The sequence below is a fragment of the Lacerta agilis genome, chromosome 2, assembly GCF_009819535.1.
Source record: "Lacerta agilis isolate rLacAgi1 chromosome 2, rLacAgi1.pri, whole genome shotgun sequence".
NCBI classification, from domain to species: Eukaryota; Metazoa; Chordata; class Lepidosauria; order Squamata; family Lacertidae; genus Lacerta; species Lacerta agilis.
The window spans coordinates 6631811-6653777 of NC_046313.1; the positions used below are offsets into that span (position 1 = coordinate 6631811).

General features: G+C 42.0%; 1 protein-coding gene across 1 annotated transcript; it reads left to right on the forward strand.

The window, feature by feature from the left end:
- The first annotated feature begins 115 nt into the window (after nt 1–115).
- Nucleotides 116–9842, forward strand: LOC117043014 (keratin, type II cytoskeletal cochleal-like). The gene is made up of 6 exons (XM_033142637.1): nt 116–129; nt 2578–2638; nt 4280–4375; nt 6007–6171; nt 8931–9056; nt 9618–9842. Exons 1-6 carry the CDS (start codon nt 116–118, stop codon nt 9840–9842), a joined length of 687 nt encoding a protein of 228 aa, XP_032998528.1.
- Nucleotides 9843–21967: the final 12125 nt, after the last annotated feature.

Below are 21967 nucleotides of genomic sequence, written 5' to 3' on the forward strand. Positions count from 1 at the left end.
TGGGGAGAGGGGAGTTTAGACCCCCACTCAGCCATTAAGCTCGCTGGGCGGCCCTGGGCCAGTCACTTCCTTTCAGGGTTGTTAAGGCGATTAAACAACCTAGAAGCTCGAAAGCATGTCCAAGTGCAAGTAGGTAAATAGGTACCACTCCAGTGGGAAGGTAAACGGCGTTTCCGTGCGCTGCTCTGGTTTGCCAGAAGCGGCTTAGTCATGCTGGCCACATGACCCGGAAGCTGTCTACGGACAAACGCTGGCTCCTTCGGCCTATAGAGCGAGATGAGCGCGCAACCCCACAGTCGTCCGCGACTGGACCTAACGGTCAGGGGTACCTTTACCTTTACCTTTAAGGGGATTAAATGAGAAGAAGAACTTTGAGCTACTTGGAGAAATAGCAGGACATGAATGCAATAAAACAACGTAAGTAGAATTGTGCTTTCTGTCCATTCCTAGCCAGAACTAGATGTTATGGCTGAAAACAACAGCCCCGCATCTCTTACCTGTCTCTCTCCAGTCACATGAAATTAAACATGTGACATGAGGACCCTGTGATTACCTCCCACTTCCCATTCCAATGCAATGGCTGCTTCCTATGAACCGCCGGGAATTTGCCACATGATAACATCATGCTATTTCCCCCCAACATGGCATGGAATACCCATGTGAAGTGGGCTTCAAATATTGAAGGAACAGCGAGGCCATGCCGCTAGCTTAGTTTCTGGCTCTGTGGAAAACCTGCTTGTTGTTTGCTCTGATTCAGTGGTAAAATGTGGGGGTTTTCCTGGGAGGAAGCATTGGGACAAAGTCTGACACAAACCTGGAAAGCCCAGACCTGTGCCTAGAAACATGGCAAAAAAAGGGAAGTGATAAGGAAAATAGATTTAGAATAAGATTAGAGGTAATTGATGATTATATAATGTTAAGAACCTACTAACGATGTTAAACAGTGAACGCAGAAGGAGAGGGTGTGAGGAAGTCAACTAACAATGTTAAGGAATAGAATGATTATAGTTATTATAGGTGTTTTTGTTTTTGTTTTTTGTATTTGTGTATCTTTTTTGGGTTTTTTATATTGCGTATTTTTGTATAATTTTTGTTATTGTGATGTTTGTTTGGATTGTCTGTGTTTTAAGGTTTGAAAATTTAATAAAATTTATTGGGGGGGGGGGGGAGGTCTCAGAGCTGGAAAAGTGGCATAGCTCCTTCAACGGATGGCACTACCTTCATGTTGTTAACAGGTGAAGGTGGTTAAGCATTGCTGGAAAGTACGGGAGAGAATGGGATGTGGCATTTTCAGTTTGGGCAACAGCCCTTCGCCTGCCATTTAACATCTAAAGCATGTCAGAAGCCAGGCTGAAACCTACCATAGCTTCAACCTTCCCTCTCCATAGCGCCACCCAAGGCATTTGTACTTTTGCAAGGTAGTGCAATCCTCAAACCTATCATTGACCAAATAGTTCTGCTAGTCCTGCGGTGTTTTAACTAAACTTAAATGCATGTATGTTCTTTTCCCCTGAAACACTGACATTCAAAACCGGCAAGTACAATCTTGGAAAATGTGATATAATTTGTTCTGTTTCCATTTCCTTCTTCTTTTCATCCTGGTTTCTGCAGCACAGGATTAATGGTTCCTGTCACATTTTAATTATGTGTTGCATGAAAATGCATGTCATGAAGACTACGTGACTGGTTGTTAGGCTTTGTTTTGGTTTCAGGAGGGGGCAATTTTGACAGGAGGATTGACAGAAGAAGAGGTCAAAAGTGCTTAACCCCTTTCATGCCAGTCCAGCCACTAAAAATAACATCCCCAAGCTCCTCCTCCTCCCCCCCACCCCGTCCCGTGCAGAGTTACAGACATGTTTAATTGCTTCTGCAACACTGTGGGGTCCCTGCTGTTTCTTGGCTCAAAATCCCCCCATCCTGAACTGCTTTTCTTTACATCAAATGACCATTGGGGCTTTGTACATGTGGTTAAGTGTAATCCATGCTTGCTTATTGTGTTTGGATAAACCAATATCACTTATGAATCATACAGATGGGCTTTCTCTAGAGCCCGATTTGAGGCGATGCCTACAGCTGTATTGCACGGCAAATTCTTGCGGGTACCAATTCATGAGCGTCTTTGTCCATGCATGGCCAATAAGGTGGAATCTGTTACTCACATTCTTCCATTTTGTGAACTTTATAGTGAAGAGCGATCTCGTCTGATACTACCCCTTTAATCAAAACTTATACCCTTGAAATATTATTTGGAATTTTCTCCCGGAATTTTACGTAAATTCCTTATAGAAGACTCTTCGAGCTCAGTATCTTATGCTGTGGCCAAATTTTGCACCCTAGCTATTAGAAAACCTAAATCTCTTTATTGAATAATATACTATAAATTCTTTTAGTGCTATTTTTTCTCTGGCCTTTTGGATTTTGTCCTCCTGTGATGATGTTGCTCGTCTTTTGATTGGAGTTTTGTTGTTTTGTATTGCTGGCGCTTGCTGTAATAAAACTGAACTGAACTGAACTGTTTGGATAAATTGTTTCTCTTTCATCCTCTTTCTCTCTCTCTCCCATCTCAAATCCTGCAAGATATGAAGAAGAGCTGAACAGACGAACAAATACAGAAAACGAGTTTGTCTTGCTCAAGCAGGTGAGTGATTTAGGTAGGCCTGCACAGTAAAATACGCATGCCAGCACAAAATGAGGAATACAGCGGGGGTTTCTAGATTTACACATTTTAATTTTAATTTTAATTTAATTTAAAGGCAACTGGGGGCATTGATCATCAGCAAGGAACTGCAGTCAATCCCAGGTTGTGATGCACATCTCTCGGCTCAGTCACACTTACCTTTTGCTCCCTGCTTTCTAGGTACAGAGCTACAATTTCCTGATCCAAGTGCACTTTCCCCAGGAAAACCTGCTCTTCAATGTTGAATCAGAATAAAAAATGGCAATTTGAGTTTCCCACAAATTCCAGGGGGGAGGGAGAAGAAGCATTCAGACGTGGTCCAGAAAACCATAGACCTGTGCCTAGAAAGTGCAAAGGAAAATTAGTGTGGATGAGCCCTCTGTTACATTTTTTTACGTGTACACATTTAAAAGAACATTATTATCGGCATTTTAAAAACATAAATGTGGGAAGAGGTCCTAAGGAGCAATTCCTAAAGCCACTGCAGTCCTCCATTTTTTCTTGGACTTTAGCTTCCATCAGTTGCAGCCAGTCAATGGTCAGGGATTATGGAAACTGTAGTTCTACAGCTATAGTACACAGGTTCCCCACCCTGTACTATAGGGTGCTTTGGGGGGCAGTTGTTTCTTGTTCCAAATTGGTGGGAGAGGTAGTAGGAGAGATGGGGAAATTGCTCCACTAAAGGGAATGATGTGTTGTTGTTGTTGTTCAGTCGTTCAGTTGTGTCCGACTCTTCGTGACCCCATACACCAGAGCACGCCAGGCACCCCTATCCTCCACTGCCTCCTGCAGTTTGGCCAAACTCATGCTAGTCGCTTCGAGAACACTGTCCAACCACCTCATCCTCTGTCGTCCCCTTCTCCTTGCGCCCTCCATCTTTCCCAACATCAGGGTCTCTTCTCATGAGGTGGCCAAAGTACTGGAGCCACAACTTCAGGATCTGTCCTCCCAGTGAGCACTCAGGGCTGATTTCTTTAAGGATGGATAAATTTGATCTTTTTGCAGTCCATGGGACTCTCAAGAGTCTCCTCCAGCAGCATAATTCAAAGGGAATGATGTAGCCTGCCATAATTCAGCATGAACACAGTGCTGATCTGGAAGACCGAACATTCCTATTGAACTGCAAAAATGTATCAGCATGGAGAAATGGAGGGCCAAAACAATGTACATCACTTGATTTCTCATTGCCACTTGAAGCTGATGTCTTCAAGAGATGAAGATACATGTAACAAGCAGCCAGCCTCATTTCATTGGAAGAAAAGGCATTTGATAAACACAGATGTCCTAGTAAAGTACATACCTGGATAACCTCTTTCTGGGTGTATCAATGCATTAAGGAGCCATTATATGGAGATCCGTATAATCATGAATTGTATGGTCTTTTTGAAAAGCATGGTGAAAGGGCTCCATTTGGAACTCTGAAATTGCAGGGAACTCAGCCTAAGCATATACACTTGTATGGATGGATACATGTTACCAACATGTATTTCAGTGTGTGTGGGAAACTCTTAAATATTAAGTGGCGTATAAATGCTATAAAATAAATAAATAGTGTTGGCTTTGGAATGGCATAAGAATTAAATCTCAGGTTTTCTCCCCTAGAAAGTTGATGCTGCATATGAACATCAGAAGGAACTGGAAATGAAGAAGGAGCTGCTGAAAGAGACTGTAGAATTCCTGAGAGCTTTCTTTGCAGAGGTCTGTTAAGATAAATTGCAGCATAAAAAGCTGCTCTTACCCCTCAATTCAGATATTTTAATTGTGCATCTTCGGGAAATCAGGCACCCCTCAGCCCTAGGATGTGACGCCATTGCCATTATTTCCAGTGTCAGATAAAACAGACTTGATTCTTGTGTAGCAATGGAAAGCTGCCTTAAAAAATTGGACATGCTTATGGGTATTTTTCTCTTTTTTATGGTTTTGACAGATGGATATGGATATTGCAGTAATGGAAAATGTTAAGAGCTACTAGCCAAATTTTCGAGACCGGAGGGAGGGAAAGGGAGGGGGGAAAGGAAAATTTAGTTATATAAAATTTGTTTGAATATTGAAAATTTTAATAAAGGTCTTAGAAGAGTTCAGAGGTATTTAGAGGCCGAGGTTGAGCTAAAACTATAAGTAATTAAGTTTGATGAATAAATATGTTTAAAAGTGACAAGGAGGAAAGTTATAGTGTGTAAAAGTAGAATGGAGGATGAATTGGAAAACTGGGAATTAGGTTTGATTTTGAATTCAATGGGGGGGGATCAGAGGAAGTCAATTGACGATGAAATTAAGAAAAGTAAGAATGTCTGGCCCAGGAAAAGGGCCAGGCCTAAGCAATGATTTTTACAAGTTAATCGGTTAAATTTGAAAAGGCATTGTAAGTGCTCCTGTGAGAGGGGGGCTTGGATATTTGCTTCCCTTGGTGGGAGAGGGGGGAGCATGAAAAAATGTAACCATGTAATGTTTTGTGCTTTAAATTGTAAAAACCCTAAAAAAATTAATAATGAAAAAAGGAAAACTGCCTTATACTTAGCCAGACCCTTGGTCCACTTAGTGCAGCATGGATAGCTCAGTTGGTTAGAGCATGTTGCTGATAACGTCAAGGTTGCAGGTTCAATCCCTGTATGGGGCAGCTGTATATTCCTGCATTGCAGGGGGTTGGACTAGATGATCCTTAGGGTCCCTTCCAATTCTACAACTCTATTTGGCTCTGCATTGCCTACACTGACTGGCAGTAGCTCCTTTGGATAGTTTTTCCCAGCTTTACTTGGACAGATGCCAAGAATTGAACCATGGACCTTTTGCATGCCCAATAGCGGCCCTATCACTGAGCTATGGATCTCGATCCTTTCCTTCTATAGGAAATGCTATTCATTTCAACACAGGGGTCCTACTGGTTCTGCTGGATTTTTGTTCTAAGCTTTGGAACACAGTGTTTAGATCTGTGTGACTATCTTTTCAGATAGAATACTGGATGCGGGAGTTTACCCCCCACAGCTACAATTCCCAGCACCCTTAAAAAACTACAGTTTCCACAATTTTGGGGGGGAGGTGTTTTAAATGTGTGGTGCTCAACAAAATGATATGTGAATCTCATCAATTGCTGCAAACAAGACACATAAGTTAGCCTTGGTCCTGTACCTCGGGATAGTTTTACAATTTTTTAATGTGCTGTAAGCTGCCCAGAGTGGCTGGGGGATACCCAGCCAGATGGGTGGGGTATAAATTTATTATTATTATTATTATTATTATTATTATTATTATTATTATTATTATTATAGTTCGCTGTTGCTTTCTCTACTGCTGGGCACTAAGATGTCACTCAAATTCTGTGTTACCTGCAGGAACGCACTGTGCTGGACTGTCAACTTTATGATACATCTGTAGTTGTCAGCATGGACAACAGCAGAGGCCTGGACATGGATGCCCTGATCCAGCACATTGAAAGATGGTATCAGAGCATCGCACTAAGAAGCAAAGAAGAAGCTAACATCTTTTACAAGAGCCAGGTATGACCAAGAGACATGGAACGGGTTGAGATGGTGAAATAGATTCAGAATTCTGCTATTTCAGAATCCCAGCAGCACTCTTCTTCTTCTCCTTTTTTTTAAGGAATCTAGATACCGGTAATCAGAAAACAATGGAACCAGACCCTAGATTTTCAGCAATTCGATTTTCACATCCTTGCTTGCCGACTTCTAGCTCTCAGATTTCTCAATAAATAGAAAAAGCTCTGCTGTTCTATCCATTTGTTAAAATCAGTGCAATGAAATGACTGCCAAGTCCACATTTTGATCATCTTTTTAATTATCATATTTATTGATTTTTAAAAAACTAGACATACATAACAAGAAAACAACAACACATCACAACGATAATACAATACATAAAACAGAACGCTACACTAATCTAAGATTTATCTCAATTTCTCTCTCACATCTTTGTTGGGCTTCCTCCAACCACTCCCTCCTGGTTTCCCATATAAATCTTTCTTTTACACAATTTCACCTTCCTTTTTACTCTCTATTTCAATTACTTAAACCTCTAATTTTTACCTCTAATAACTTTATCCTATATCCTTACTATCCTTAACTTATTTTCATATACCATTATCCTCTATATCTCATTATTTTCTTTGCTCCCCAATTTTCCCAGGAACCCCTAATACTTCCTTAGAGTTTCAAAATTCATATATTACAATATTTCTTTAAATAAAATTTAAACTTGTTCCACTCTTCCTTCCTGCACCGCTTCTTCCTTCCAGTCCTGCAGTTTCGCTGTCAAATCGGCAAGTTCCATAAAGTCCACATTTTGATCATCTAAAGCCATATATTACTCTTCAGTTAATCATAGAATCATAGAATCCTAGAGTTGGAAGAGACCACAAGGGCCATCCAGTCCAACCCCCTGCCAAGCAGGAAACACCATCAAAGCATTCCTGACAGATGGCTGCCAAGCCTCTGCTTAAAGACCTCCAAAGAAGGAGACTCCACCACACTCCTTGGCAGCAAATTCCACAGATTTATTGTTTCACCAAGCAAGTCTTAGGAGCATAATAACATAATAAAATTAATAATAAATAAATATTATTTATACCCCCACCCTCCCTGGCCAAGACCTGGCTCAGGGTGGCTAACATCAGGTATAAAAGCAATTGATTAAAATACAACTTAAAAATAGGATTAAAATACAACTTAAAATGAAGCCTCATTTCAGTGGAAGCCCAGATCAAAAACTGTTTGGAGGGAGAAAACATCAAATCTTCACCAAGGCCAACTATCCAGACTGGTCCTACGTGGGCCAGAAAAAAGCCAGGGAAGTCCTCAAAAAGGGGTTCCATCACAGAAGGAAAAGGAAAGAGGTGGAAGGGGTCAGGCTGATTCCAAGCCAAAGGCCAGGCGGAACAACTCTTACAGGCCCTGCGGAAAGAAATTAGATCCTGCAGGGCCCTGGTCTCATGAGACAGAGCATTCCACCAGGCTGGAGCCAGTGTTGAAAAGGCCCTGGCTCTGGTTGAGGCTAATCTGACTTCCTTAGGGCCCGGGACCTCTAGAGTGTTGCTATTTATGGACTTAAGGTCCTCCACGGGGCATACCAGGAGAGGCGGTCCCGTAGGTACGAGGGTCCTACCAGTTTCTCCTTTGGAAGTCAGCTATTATAGTAGTTAGTGGGTTCTTTTACAAATCCACCACATTTGCTCCCAACAAACCTTCACTGTGTCGCTGCCACTTCCAGTGAGATTACTCCAAATATAACGCAACACAACTTGTACCACACAAAGACATTTCATCTTAAATTAGTCACCTTCCTGTTGGATATATGGCATCCATCCAGCTAAATATCTCAGGGGTTATTCACCATACATTGAGCTCCATAAATTCATGTGTGATGACCAGGGTGATTTAACAAACAGGAAAAAATCATAAAAATACAATGAACACCAACACTCAATTAAAAAAAAATTAAATTGTAGTCTAGATTTTCCTTGGATTTCCCACCACATATACAAGAAGTAGGGTTAAAACATGGATAGCTAACCTTTTTCAGCCCAAAGGTTGCGTTGACTGTCAGCCATACCTCCAAGGGTCTCGTGTCTTCAGTATGCATGGCCAATGGCAGAAACCAGACCCCTCAAAGAACTGTTTTGGCATAGCTTGCAAGCTTAGAACCAGAAAGGCCCAACAGAAAGTTATTTTGCCAGGTGAATTGATCTGGTGAATTGATAAGTGGAGGCACAGGATCTTGAAGTCTGAATCTCCACCAGGTTCCTTCTGAATAGTTTCTAATATGTCATTGGATAGCACGCAGGTGGCGCTGTGGGTTAAACCACAGAGCCTAGGGCTTGCCGAACAGAAGGTCGGCGGTTCGAATCCCCGCGACAGGGTGAGCTCCCGTTGCTCGGTCTCTGTTCCTGCCAACCTAGCAGTTCGAAAGCACGTCAAAGTGCAAGTAGATAAATAGATACCATTCTGGCGGGAAGGTAAACAGTGTTTCCGTGTGCTGCTCTGGTTCGCCAGAAGTGGCTTAGTCATGCTGGCCACATGACCTGGAAGCTGTACACCGGCTCCCTCGGCCAGTAAAGCGAGATGAGCGCCGCAACCCCAGAGTCAGACACGACTGGACCTAATGGTCAGGGGTCCCTTTACCTTTATGTCATTGGATATGAACAGCTTTTGCCTCAGATGAGGGGGGAGCCATCACTACCTCCCTCGCAATATTTAAGCATGAAGTTGTACCTCTGCTCTTCTGCCTTCTCTCTGAATATTAGATTGAGGATCTCCAGAACAAACGATGCAAGTTCCATGCAAACCTGGAAAAAAACAACAATGAAATTACTGAGCTAAAACGGGTGATACAGATAATGCAGTTGCAGACAGATAATGAGAAGAAGAAGGTAAGGAAGCTCTTGTGTTCCCTGGTCCAAGTCAGTCCTGGTTTGGTGGGAGTGTCAGACCTTAAGGCCTGCCTTCACAAACTGAAGGCCACAACTATGGTGCCACTAATGGTTCATAACCATATGCTATTTAAAGGTGTTTCTGAAATTCGCATTTCCTGGAAAAGAAACATGGAACACATTCATAACAGTCATTACAAATGTGAGAGATGTATTGTTCAGTCATTCAGTTGTGTCCAACTCTTCATGACCCCATTATTGGGAGTCACTTTCGCCCCCATGAAAAGAACTCACCTATCAGGTGGTTTTTGCATCACTTTGCATGACCTGAGGGTGCATCCTACCCAACACTCCTCTGTAGGGAGTTCAACAAAAGGGGCAGGCAGATTAACTTTCTGGGGAAGCTCTCCTCCCTTAGTGATCTTGCTATTGAAGAGCCTGTGATAAGACCCTAGGAAATTCCTGGTTGCCCAGAATTGCTGTTGGAGGCAGAAAGGGACTGACTCCAATATGGAGTGATATTGGTGTTACATTTGGACAATGTTCTCCCATGTTTTGCAGGTTGCTTCTCTGCAGGCAGCCATTGGTGACACTGAAAAACAAGGTGACCATTCTCTTAAAGATGCCCAAGATAAGCAACAAGAACTACAGAACCGCCTGCAGGATTCCAAGGACAAATTGGCTGGCCTCTTGAGGGATTATCATGAACTCATGAATATTAAACTGGCCCTTGATATTGAGATTGCCACATACAAGACATTACTGGAAGGAGAAGAAAACAGGTGAATGCAATATACGGCACCTCTAGATAGTAAGGATTCTGTTTGTATTTCCAAGTTTCCGAGCCTGGAATGGAGCAATTCACCTACACATGTCATACCCTCCAACATTTTCAAGCCAAAATCCAGGGCACTATATTCCTGGTTTTTATCGCAAGGCATGCAGAAATTTTGGTTGCCATGATATTGCATGCCCCCCAAAGCATTTTTTCCCAGGCATGGCACCCCAAAACATCCATTTTGGGGCACTGCACAAGACCACTGTCCAAAAAAAAAAAAAAAAGTGCTTTCTTGGGGGGAAATCGCATCATGAAATTGCACTGAATACTAAGTATATGGTATATAAATACCAATTTCTTTTATTAATAATTAACCTAGTAGCAAATAGTTACAGCTGTGAACAGCCCTGAGATCTACAGATAAAGGGTAGTATACAAATTTGCCAAAGGCAACAGATTTTCCTTTAAAAACTATGGGATTTCCCATCCCATAATAAACACTCTTCTGTTAGCACACTCAGTTTAATAAATAATTGTTGTTGTTGTACTGTCGTTCAGTCATATCCGACTCTTCGTGACCCCATAGACCAGAGCATGCCAGGCACGCCTATCCTTCACTGCCTCCCGCAGTTTGGCCAAACTCATGTTAGTAGCTTCGAGAACACTGTCCAACCATCTCATCCTCTGTCGTCCCCTTCTCCTTGTGCCCTCCATCTTTCCCAACATCAGGGTCTTTTCTAGGGAGTCTTCTCTTCTCATGAGGTGGCCAAAGTACTTGGAGCCTCAACTTCAGGATCTGTCCTTCTAGTGAGCACTCAGGGCTGATTTCAGTAAGGATGGATAAGTTTGATCTTCTTGCAGTCCATGGGACTCTCAAGAGTCTCCTCCAGCACCATAATTCAAAAGCATCAATTCTTCGGCATTCAGCCTTCTTTATGGTCCAGCTCTCACTTCCATATATCACTACTGGGAAAACCATAGCTTTAACTATACAGACCGTTGTTGGCAAGGTGATGTCTCTGCTTTTTAAGATGCTGTCTAGGTTTGTCATTGCTTTCCTCCCAAGAAGCAGGCATCTTTTAATTTCGTGACTGCTGTCACCATCTGCAGTGATCATGGAGCCCAAGAAAGTAAAATCTCTCACTGCCTCTATTTCTTCCCCTCTATTTGCCAGGAGGTGGTGGGACCAGTGGCCATGATCTTTGTTTTTTTGATGTTGAGCTTCAGACCATATTTTGCACTCTCCTCTTTCACCCTCATTAAGAGGTTCTTTAATTCCTCCTCACTTTCTGCCATCAAGGTGTATACAAATTTACCAAAGGCAACAGATTTTCCTTTAAAAACTATGGGATTTCCCATGCCATAATAAACACTCTTCTGTTAGCACGCTCAGTTTAATAAATAATAACCAACCTGTATTCTTTTTCTTCCCCTGCCGCCCGGCCCGTCTCTAAAAGAATATGTTCTGGAGCACCTGTGAGTTTGGGTAAGGACCTCAAGGATTCTTATTTTCTTCTGTACATTAACAGCCTCTGATGTCTGTGACATGTTGTAAGACTTATTCACTGAATATATCATTCCCTTGCAGCTGTGGTGAACACTTCTTGTGCAGTCCACAACACAGTCCACGGTGTGAAACAGTAGACTGAAATGGAAGCAAACATTGGATCCGCTTAGGGCATTTTAGTGTGCTGTTGTTTGCAGGATTGACGATGAAACTTCAAAAGAAAAATCTACATATAACCTACGTGATTTCTAGGGATGATTTGTCTTTCAACAGTATGTGTGCAGATTAAAGCAGAGATGAATTGGATTTTTGCCATAAAATTAATCACAGGAGATAATGGCTGTGTGATAAACCATGATGAAAACAAGTCTAGCCTAGCCTTTACTTCTCTTGCTATTAACTGTGGATTAATTGTATCATCCAAACCCAACAAAGTGTGTGTGATCTTACCTAAAGTTTGTTTGAAACAAGTTGATGTCAAGCCATAGTTTATGAAACCAGCTTGTTTTCACTAACTAGTTGAGATTTACCACACTTTTAAGTTTGGGCCTGTGGTGAATTGAAAATTATGACTATGATGATGATCAATAAAAATTGAATTTATATCCTGACTGTCCACCCCAAGGAGCTCAGAGTGGCAGATTTAAAACGTAAAAGCGAAAACAACATTATAAAACAAATTGAAACAGTCTGAAAACAATTTAAATTAATTAAAAGCAGTTGTAGTTGAAATCATTGTAAAAACAATTACTATTAAAACAACAACAACAGGGAGATTCCCAAAGCTGTAGTCACAGTGGGGTCACATGTAGAAATGAAGATATATAAATGTGGCAGGAGGCTGATTTAGCGACTTCTGAATTTTTGATGCCTGCTTCCTCTCTATAATAGACAAAGTGACTCTAAGCTCCTTTTCACATATTCAGCTGGAGTGGTTGCAGGCACTGCAAAATAGCATTGCTGGGGAAAGACACACACAGGTAGCCTTCATTGTGAGCTGGGCTCTCCAGATGACCAGCCAGCCACGCATGGGCTGGTTTAGGTGATTTGCATGTCGATATGCCGACCCCTCCCGTGAATAAAGACACAAGACACCGTAGATAAGGTTAAAGTGGAGAATAAAAAGGCCACAACTTTATTGGTTCCGGATGTTGAGCGGTATTGGCTTTAGGCATTGGATCTAACTAGACTATATCCGACTCCAGTACGACGTGCTGGCAGTCCAGGAAGGGATAACCACTGTTGGGGTGAGCCCTTGCTGCTGCACATCAGCTAAGGACTCACCCTGTGATCACCGATTTGGGGCGTGCCTTAGGCCCTCACCACCCACGGCTCCGGACACGGACACGCCCCCCGGACTCCTTTACGAAGTACCCTTCAGCACTTGGGGGGAGGTGTTGGCCCGTCCTCCCCCCCCCCACCTCCTACCTTCCTGACCTTATCCAATGCCTAACCGCCAAACCAAAGTTGTGACGAGTTGCTACGAGGTAGGCGAAAAACCACAAGGTGGAGCCAATTTGCCAGGTGGAAAAATTCCTACCAGGCCCCTCAACGGCGACCAACCGTGGTCCATAGCAAGGTCAAGGAAAACCTAACCTAGAGGGAGGGTGGGAAGGGAAAGCTGTAACGATCAGGAGCCCAGGGAAGAGAGGGCGAGCTCTGGCTGCGGACCCACTTAAGTGCAGTGGGCACGCCCTAGCCGGCTGCGCCGGTTGGCCAGCCGGCTGGGCACCGCACCCAGAGCTCCCCCAATAGCGCCAGGGGATGCAAGCATCCCCTGTGCACGTGGAGGGCTCGTGCTCCACTGCAACCCCCCCTCCTTTCTAAGGGCGGAAGGGGCTTTCTGGCTTTCAAATATGTGGAGGAAAGACTCATGCAGACATTTTCAGGATACTGTACATACAAATGCACCCATTTCCACAATCACATTAGCATGCCTGGCATCTGTATCTTAGATCTGCTTATGCAGATTAAACAAATTAAGGAAGAGATATAAACCGCAATGCATCTCATTCTGGTCTGGCAGAGGTTGTATACATGCCAAGCTCTTCTGTCCTCCGATGACTTACATGTTGTTTAATTCCCAAAAGCAAAAATGAAATCTTGGCTTTGTTTAAATGAATGCAAGTTTCCCACTGGCTAAGCGGGGGCGGGGGCAGGGGCGGGAATGGAATTGGGGGAGGGGGGATTGGAAAAGAATTTATTGCACCGTAATATATGCAAGTTAATTAGAGTAATGTGGACTTAAGAATATGCTGTAGAGTTGTCCGAGTTAAATATAATCCTCTCTTTTAAAATCATGTGTCTCCGTGTGTCAGTTTGCCTCCATTATGAAGGGGCTAGCTACTCTCTTCTCCCAACTCAGGGATGCGGATCCTGTCCCCCCTCCCCCAAATGGTTTTCACCTCCAACTTCCATCAACCCCTATCAGCATGGCCAGCAACATCTGGAAGACCATAGATTTCCCAGTGCCAGATTACCAAATAGGCAGTGTAGGCACCAACCTTTTAGGGGCCCCGGAACAGCGGATCAATATAATATTGTGTAATCAAATTTGCTTATTGAAATTGTTGGTTGGTAAAATCAAAAACTTATTAGGAGATAATTTCTGAGGGGCTCCCCGAGATTTTGACTGCCTAGGGGCCTCCATCCCTAGGGTTTAATCTAGAAGAAGAAGAAGAAGAAGAAGAAGAAGAAGAAGAAGAAGAAGAAGAGGAGGAGGAGGAGGAGTTTGGATTTGATATCCCGCTTTTCACTACCCGAAGGAGTCTCAAAGTGGCTAACATTCTCCTTTCCCTTCCTCCCCCACCACAGGTAGGTAGCTGTGTTGGTCTGCCATAGTCAAAACAAAATAAAATAAAAAATTCCTTCCAGTAGCACCTTAGAGACCAACTAAGTTTGTTCTTGGTATGGAAGTTAAATTGTAGTAATAATAGAGAGTTGGGACTTTAAATTTGGAGTAAAACAAGTGCTCCCAGAGGTGCCTGGATAAATAGAATCAGAGATCTATAGACATTAAGAAACGTGTTAACATTGGCAAAATAGTATTAAGGGGAAGAAAGGGTAGAGATGGCCCACAAAGCAATAAAAACAGCAACACCAAGTGAGAGAAGACCCTCCAAGGCTGATATAGAGAATGAGGGGGACATGGCAAAAATATTGACAGAACTGAGAGAGATGAGGAGGGAAATGAAAGAAAATGACTTAAATATTAGAGAAAAATTGACAGAAATTGTTACAGAATTCACAGGACAAATGAAAGAACTGAATACCAAATTACATACAGTTGAAGAACAGACTAAGAAAGCCCAAAAGGAAATGAGAGAGTATAAAAAGGAGGGAGAGAAATTGAGAGGTAAAATGGTTGAATTTGAAAAACTACAGGAGTCGACATTAGATAATTTAGCACTGTTGGATATGAACCAAAAAGCTCAAAATGTTAAAATTAGAGGAATAATAGAAGAGGAAGGAGAAGATTTAAGAGGGAAAATTAGCAAGGAAATCGCAAATCTGTTGAGTTGTAAAGTAGAGGCTGTGGAGGAGCAGATAATAAATGTCTTCAGAATCAGGGCCAATCCACCTCAAGGCAAGATTAAAAAATATCCAGGAGACTGTCTGGTAACACTGAATTCGGTAGTGATGAGAAATGAAATATTGAGGAAAAGTAGGGAGACAAAATGGACTATTAATGGCAAACAAATAGTAACCTTTAGAGACATCCCGAAAAGACTACTGCTTAAAAGGAATGCTTACAAAGGATTAACAAAGGTCTTGGAGGCAAACAAGATAAGATTTAGATGGGAATACCCGCAAGGCATATCATTTTACTATAAAGACAAAAAACACAAAATTGACACAGTTCAAGAAATGGGTAAATTTGGAAGAAGATATAAGGAGTTAGGCAAAATAGAAGGGGTCGAGGAAGAACAATCTGAGGATGAAGGGGGTATTCAAGAACACGAGATTAAGGAGATTGATAATTAATATCTTCCAGCTGTATAATAAAATATTTAAATAAGCAAACAAGATGAATATTAAAATAATTTCGTGGAATTCAAACGGTTTGAACGATAAAAATAAGAGGAACCGGGTGGGACATATTTTGGTAAAAGAAAAAGCTGATATAATATGTTTACAGGAAACACATGTGATAAGAAGGCATCATAGAGTATTAAAAAATAAGAAGCTGGGGAATGAGTTTATTTCCTCAGATATACAAAAGAAGAGGGGGGTGGTCATTTATATCAAAAATAAATATGAAGCAAAACAAAGATTTAAAGACAATGAAGGTAGAATCCTGGGAGTGCAAATCCAAATTGAGGGTGAAAAAGTGATTCTAGTAGGGGTTTATGCGCCAAATGACAATAAGACCGAATTTTATGAGAGATTAGGGGAAATTCTGAATGACTATATGGACTATAAAATTATCTTGATGGGGGACTTCAATGGAGTGACCTCCTTAGAAAAAGACAGATCTGAAAAAATAAGGAATAAATCATATCAGGGGAAACTACCAACATCATTTGAAGCACTAAGAGAAAACCATGGACTAATAGATATCTGGAGGTGGAAAAACCCGACAGCAAAAGAATTTTCATTCTATTCTGAGCCTAATAAAAGCTGGAGCAGGATAGATCAAATTTGGCTAACAAAAGAATTATCTATTAATGTAACAAAATGTGAAATACTACCAAAAACCCTATCAGATCACAGGGCGATTCAGATGGAGTGGAAAATAAAAGAACATAAAGGGTTTAGATGGAGGTTGAATGAGTCCCTGCTAGATGATGACAGAATTACCCAGAAAGCAAAAGAGCAATTGAACAACTACTTCGCAGACAATTTAAATAAAGGGACAGATATTAATACGGTATGGGACGCTGGGAAAGCGGTAATGAGGGGGTTTCTGATCCAACAAGGCTCCAGAAAGAAAAGAGAGAGGGAAAGAGTCAAGGAAAGCATTATGGAGAAAATAAAAGCAGTAGAGAAACAATTGGCAGAAAAACCTGAAGATCAGGAAATAAAACAGAAATATAAGCTGCTGCAAACACAATTAGAGGGGGTCATAAGTCATGAAGTGGAATGGAAGATTAACCTATTGAAGTTAAAAAATTTTGAATCTGCTAATAAACCCGGAAAATGGTTGGCGTGGCAGCTGAAAAAAAGGAAAAACGCGAATGTAATAAACAAAATTATATACAAGGGAAAAACACTAGACAATCAGGATAAAATAATGGAAGCTTTCCTAGAATTCTACAGAGATCTATATAGAGCATTAAAGGAGGACAAGAAGAAGATTGAAGAATATTTGGAGGAACACAAATTAAAAGTCATTACACGAGACCAAAAAGAGGTGTTAGAAAAGTCTATAACAGAAGAAGAAATAATGAATGCAATTAAAAAGGGGAAAAATGGGAAGGCTCCGGGCCCAGATGGGTTACCCATAAAGTATTATAAAATTCTGTACCAACAATTGATGGTTCCCTTTAAAGATGTAATGAATAATATAATGAGGACGGGCCAAATTCCCAAAACATGGGAAGAGGCACAAATTACATTAATTCACAAGCAAGGATCTGATCCAACAGACGTTAAAAATTACAGACCGATATCGTTATTAAATAACGATTATAAGATCTTTGCAAATATATTAGCACAAAGACTCAAATGGGTATTAACATCCCTAATTCATCCTGATCAGAAAGGCTTCCTTCCAGGAAGACAATTAAGGGAGAATATGCGCAATATCCTGAATATAATAGAATATTTGGAAATTAAAATTAACAAGAATGCCGCCTTAATCTTCATCGACGCCGAAAAAGCGTTCGATAACGTTTCGTGGCATTTTATGAGAAAAAATCTTGAAATGATGGGTATAGGGGAAAATTTTCAGAAATGCGTGGAGGCAATTTACAAGGACCAGAATGCAGAAATCATCATAAATAATGAGCTCACACAGAAGGTCAGAATACAAAAAGGGACTAGACAGGGTTGCCCTCTGTCACCCCTATTGTTCATTGCGACATTGGAAGTTTTATTGCAAGTGATAAGAAGAACAGTTAATGTGGCAGGGATAAAACAGGGGTCCAGAGAACATAAAGTCAAGGCCTTCGCGGATGATGTGGTATTGACTCTGCAAGACCCGCAGACATCAACAATAGAAGCCTTAAAGATTATTGAGCAATTTGGAGAACTGGCAGGCCTAAAAATAAACAGGAAGAAGACTAAAATGCTGGTAAAAAATTTAAGTATGGAGCAAAAGATTAAGCTGGAGCAGGACACAGGGATAGGAATATCAAATCGAGTTAAATACTTGGGTATTTGGCTTACGTCAAAAAATTCTGATCTGTACAAAAATAATTATACAACAACATGGAAAGAGATTAAACAGAGCCTGGAAGATTGGGATAAACTACAGTTGTCATGGTGGGGGAGAATGGCCACAATAAAAATGATGGTGTTGCCCAAGATGCTCTTCCTCTTCCAGACCATTCCAATTGTGATGGGACAAAGCCAATTTAAAGAATGGCAGAGGGCAATATCCAGATTTATTTGGCAAAAAAAGAAGCCTAGAATTAAATTTAAGATCCTAACGGATAAAAAAGAAAGAGGAGGCTTTAGTGTACCGGACCTCAAGATATACTATGAGTCGGCCTGTCTGGTATGGCTAAGAGAGTGGTTTAAAATTGACAATCCAGAATTGTTGGATCTTGAGGGTTATATGAACAGATATGGCTGGCACGCATACTTATGGTATGGAAAGGTCAAGGTGCACAGAGCCTTCCTAGATCATGTAATAAGGAAACCACTTTATCTGGTTTGGACTAAATATAAAGATTGGCTTGAAAAAAGAACACCAGGATGGTTATCCCCACAAGAAGCGCTCTCTGTCAAAAAATCAAACTCAGCAGAACGATGGCTTTCCTATAGAGACATTCTAGTGGAAAAAAATAACGAATTGGTCATGAAATCCTATGAAGAGATTAGAGAGAGAACGCAAGGATGGCTGGAGTATCGCCAAATCCATAGTTTATATACAAAGGATAAAAAAGAGAAAGGGTTTGAACAAACTAAATCAATATTAGAGAAAACAGTCATAAGTAACAACACTAAAAACTTATCAAAAATTTATGATTTTCTACTAGAATGGACAACCAAGGACGAGGAAATTAAGAGCTCGATGATTAAGTGGGCCATGGACTTCGGGTACAACATTGATTATATTAAATGGCATAAACTGTGGAATGTGACAATAAAATTTACAGCATGTGTCCAATTAAAGGAAAATATATATAAAATGATCTACAGGTGGTACCTCACACCAATGAAACTGTTCAAAATGTATAAATCAGGTGACAAAAAGTGCTGGAAATGTGGAGTTAAAGAAGGAAGCTTTATACACATGTGGTGGCACTGTGAGAAAGTTAAAAAATATTGGGACCAAGTCTACAATGAATTAAAAAAAATCTTCAAATATAATTTCAAAAAGGTACCTGAAGCCTTTCTACTAGGAATGGTTGGGGAAGATATTGAAAAAAACGATGTAAGGTTATTCCTTTATGCGACGACAGGAGCTAGGATCCTGCTGGCCCAATTCTGGAGACAGCAAAGGATCCCTACTTTAGAAGAGTGGTGTCAAAAGATGGTTGAACATATGGGGATAGCAAATCAGTTGTAGTTGAAATCATTGTAAAAACAATTACTATTAAAACAACAACAACAGGGAGATTCCCAAAGCTGTAGTCACAGTGGGGTCACATGTAGAAATGAAGATATATAAATGTGGCAGGAGGCTGATTTAGCGACTTCTGAATTTTTGATGCCTGCTTCCTCTCTATAATAGACAAAGTGACTCTAAGCTCCTTTTCACATATTCAGCTGGAGTGGTTGCAGGCACTGCAAAATAGCATTGCTGGGGAAAGACACACACAGGTAGCCTTCATTGTGAGCTGGGCTCTCCAGATGACCAGCCAGCCACGCATGGGCTGGTTTAGGTGATTTGCATGTCGATATGCCGACCCCTCCCGTGAATAAAGACACAAGACACCGTAGATAAGGTTAAAGTGGAGAATAAAAAGGCCACAACTTTATTGGTTCCGGATGTTGAGCGGTATTGGCTTTAGGCATTGGATCTAACTAGACTATATCCGACTCCAGTACGACGTGCTGGCAGTCCAGGAAGGGATAACCACTGTTGGGGTGAGCCCTTGCTGCTGCACATCAGCTAAGGACTCACCCTGTGATCACCGATTTGGGGCGTGCCTTAGGCCCTCACCACCCACGGCTCCGGACACGGACACGCCCCCCGGACTCCTTTACGAAGTACCCTTCAGCACTTGGGGGGAGGTGTTGGCCCGTCCTCCCCCCCCCCACCTCCTACCTTCCTGACCTTATCCAATGCCTAACCGCCAAACCAAAGTTGTGACGAGTTGCTACGAGGTAGGCGAAAAACCACAAGGTGGAGCCAATTTGCCAGGTGGAAAAATTCCTACCAGGCCCCTCAACGGCGACCAACCGTGGTCCATAGCAAGGTCAAGGAAAACCTAACCTAGAGGGAGGGTGGGAAGGGAAAGCTGTAACGATCAGGAGCCCAGGGAAGAGAGGGCGAGCTCTGGCTGCGGACCCACTTAAGTGCAGTGGGCACGCCCTAGCCGGCTGCGCCGGTTGGCCAGCCGGCTGGGCACCGCACCCAGAGCTCCCCCAATAGCGCCAGGGGATGCAAGCATCCCCTGTGCACGTGGAGGGCTCGTGCTCCACTGCAACCCCCCCTCCTTTCTAAGGGCGGAAGGGGCTTTCTGGCTTTCAAATATGTGGAGGAAAGACTCATGCAGACATTTTCAGGATACTGTACATACAAATGCACCCATTTCCACAATCACATTAGCATGCCTGGCATCTGTATCTTAGATCTGCTTATGCAGATTAAACAAATTAAGGAAGAGATATAAACCGCAATGCATCTCATTCTGGTCTGGCAGAGGTTGTATACATGCCAAGCTCTTCTGTCCTCCGATGACTTACATGTTGTTTAATTCCCAAAAGCAAAAATGAAATCTTGGCTTTGTTTAAATGAATGCAAGTTTCCCACTGGCTAAGCGGGGGCGGGGGCAGGGGCGGGAATGGAATTGGGGGAGGGGGGATTGGAAAAGAATTTATTGCACCGTAATATATGCAAGTTAATTAGAGTAATGTGGACTTAAGAATATGCTGTAGAGTTGTCCGAGTTAAATATAATCCTCTCTTTTAAAATCATGTGTCTCCGTGTGTCAGTTTGCCTCCATTATGAAGGGGCTAGCTACTCTCTTCTCCCAACTCAGGGATGCGGATCCTGTGCCCCCCCCCCCAAATGGTTTTCACCTCCAACTTCCATCAACCCCTATCAGCATGGCCAGCAACATCTGGAAGACCATAGATTTCCCAGTGCCAGATTACCAAATAGGCAGTGTAGGCACCAACCTTTTAGGGGCCCCGGAACAGCGGATCAATATAATATTGTGTAATCAAATTTGCTTATTGAAATTGTTGGTTGGTAAAATCAAAAACTTATTAGGAGATAATTTCTGAGGGGCTCCCCGAGATTTTGACTGCCTAGGGGCCTCCATCCCTAGGGTTTAATCTAGAAGAAGAAGAAGAAGAAGAAGAAGAAGAAGAAGAAGAAGAAGAGGAGGAGGAGGAGGAGTTTGGATTTGATATCCCGCTTTTCACTACCCGAAGGAGTCTCAAAGTGGCTAACATTCTCCTTTCCCTTCCTCCCCCACCACAGGTAGGTAGCTGTGTTGGTCTGCCATAGTCAAAACAAAATAAAATAAAAAATTCCTTCCAGTAGCACCTTAGAGACCAACTAAGTTTGTTCTTGGTATGAGCTTTCGTGTGCATGCACACTTCTTCAGATACAAGCAGACTTCTTCAGGTGTCTGCAGAAGTGTGCATGCACACGAAAGCTCAAACCAAGAACAAACTTAGTTGGTCTCTAAGGTGCTACTGGAAGGAATTTTTTATTTTATTTTGTTCCCCCACAACAAACACTCTGTGAGGTGAGTGGGGCTGAGAGACTTTAAAGAAGTGTGACTAGCCCAAGGTCACCCAGCAGCTGCATGTGGAGGAGCGGAGACGCGAACCCGGTTCACCAGATTACGAGTATACCACTCTTAACCACTACACCACACTGGCTCTAGCACACTGGCTCTAGCACTGATGTTTCCCATCTCTGCCCTAACAGCTGGTTTATGATACTCCAGGCACTCGAGTTTTCCCTGCTGAATACAGCCAAGGCTATTGTAATAATAATAAAAAAAGTAAATAAAATCTTCTGTCAGGAGATGGCAAAATCTGAAATCACTAAGTTGCATTCAATGCCAAGGAAGCAGTGAGGGTCTCTGAGTTCTAGTCCAGGAACAGCTGCTTCTTGCAGCCTGTCCCTTGTAAATAAAAAATAATAGATGCCTGCAATTGCCCAAATGGTATCAGTATCCTGATCTGTTACCAGGGCTAGATTTAGGTTTGACGAGGCCCTAAGCTACTGAAGTTAATGGTACCCTTTATATGACCAGCTGTCCTTAGTCAACAACAGAATGTCGCTTTTGTGTGTGTTAAATATGTGCTATGTGGTAATTTATGGGCCTAATA

Bases quoted from the DNA above. Each gene is read 5' to 3' on its own strand.
- LOC117043014 (XM_033142637.1), top strand. The intron at 4,376-6,006 runs GTCTGTTAAGAT...TGTTACCTGCAG, and splicing joins TGAGAGCTTTCTTTGCAGAG to GAACGCACTGTGCTGGACTG. The intron at 6,172-8,930 runs GTATGACCAAGA...TCTGAATATTAG, and splicing joins ACATCTTTTACAAGAGCCAG to ATTGAGGATCTCCAGAACAA.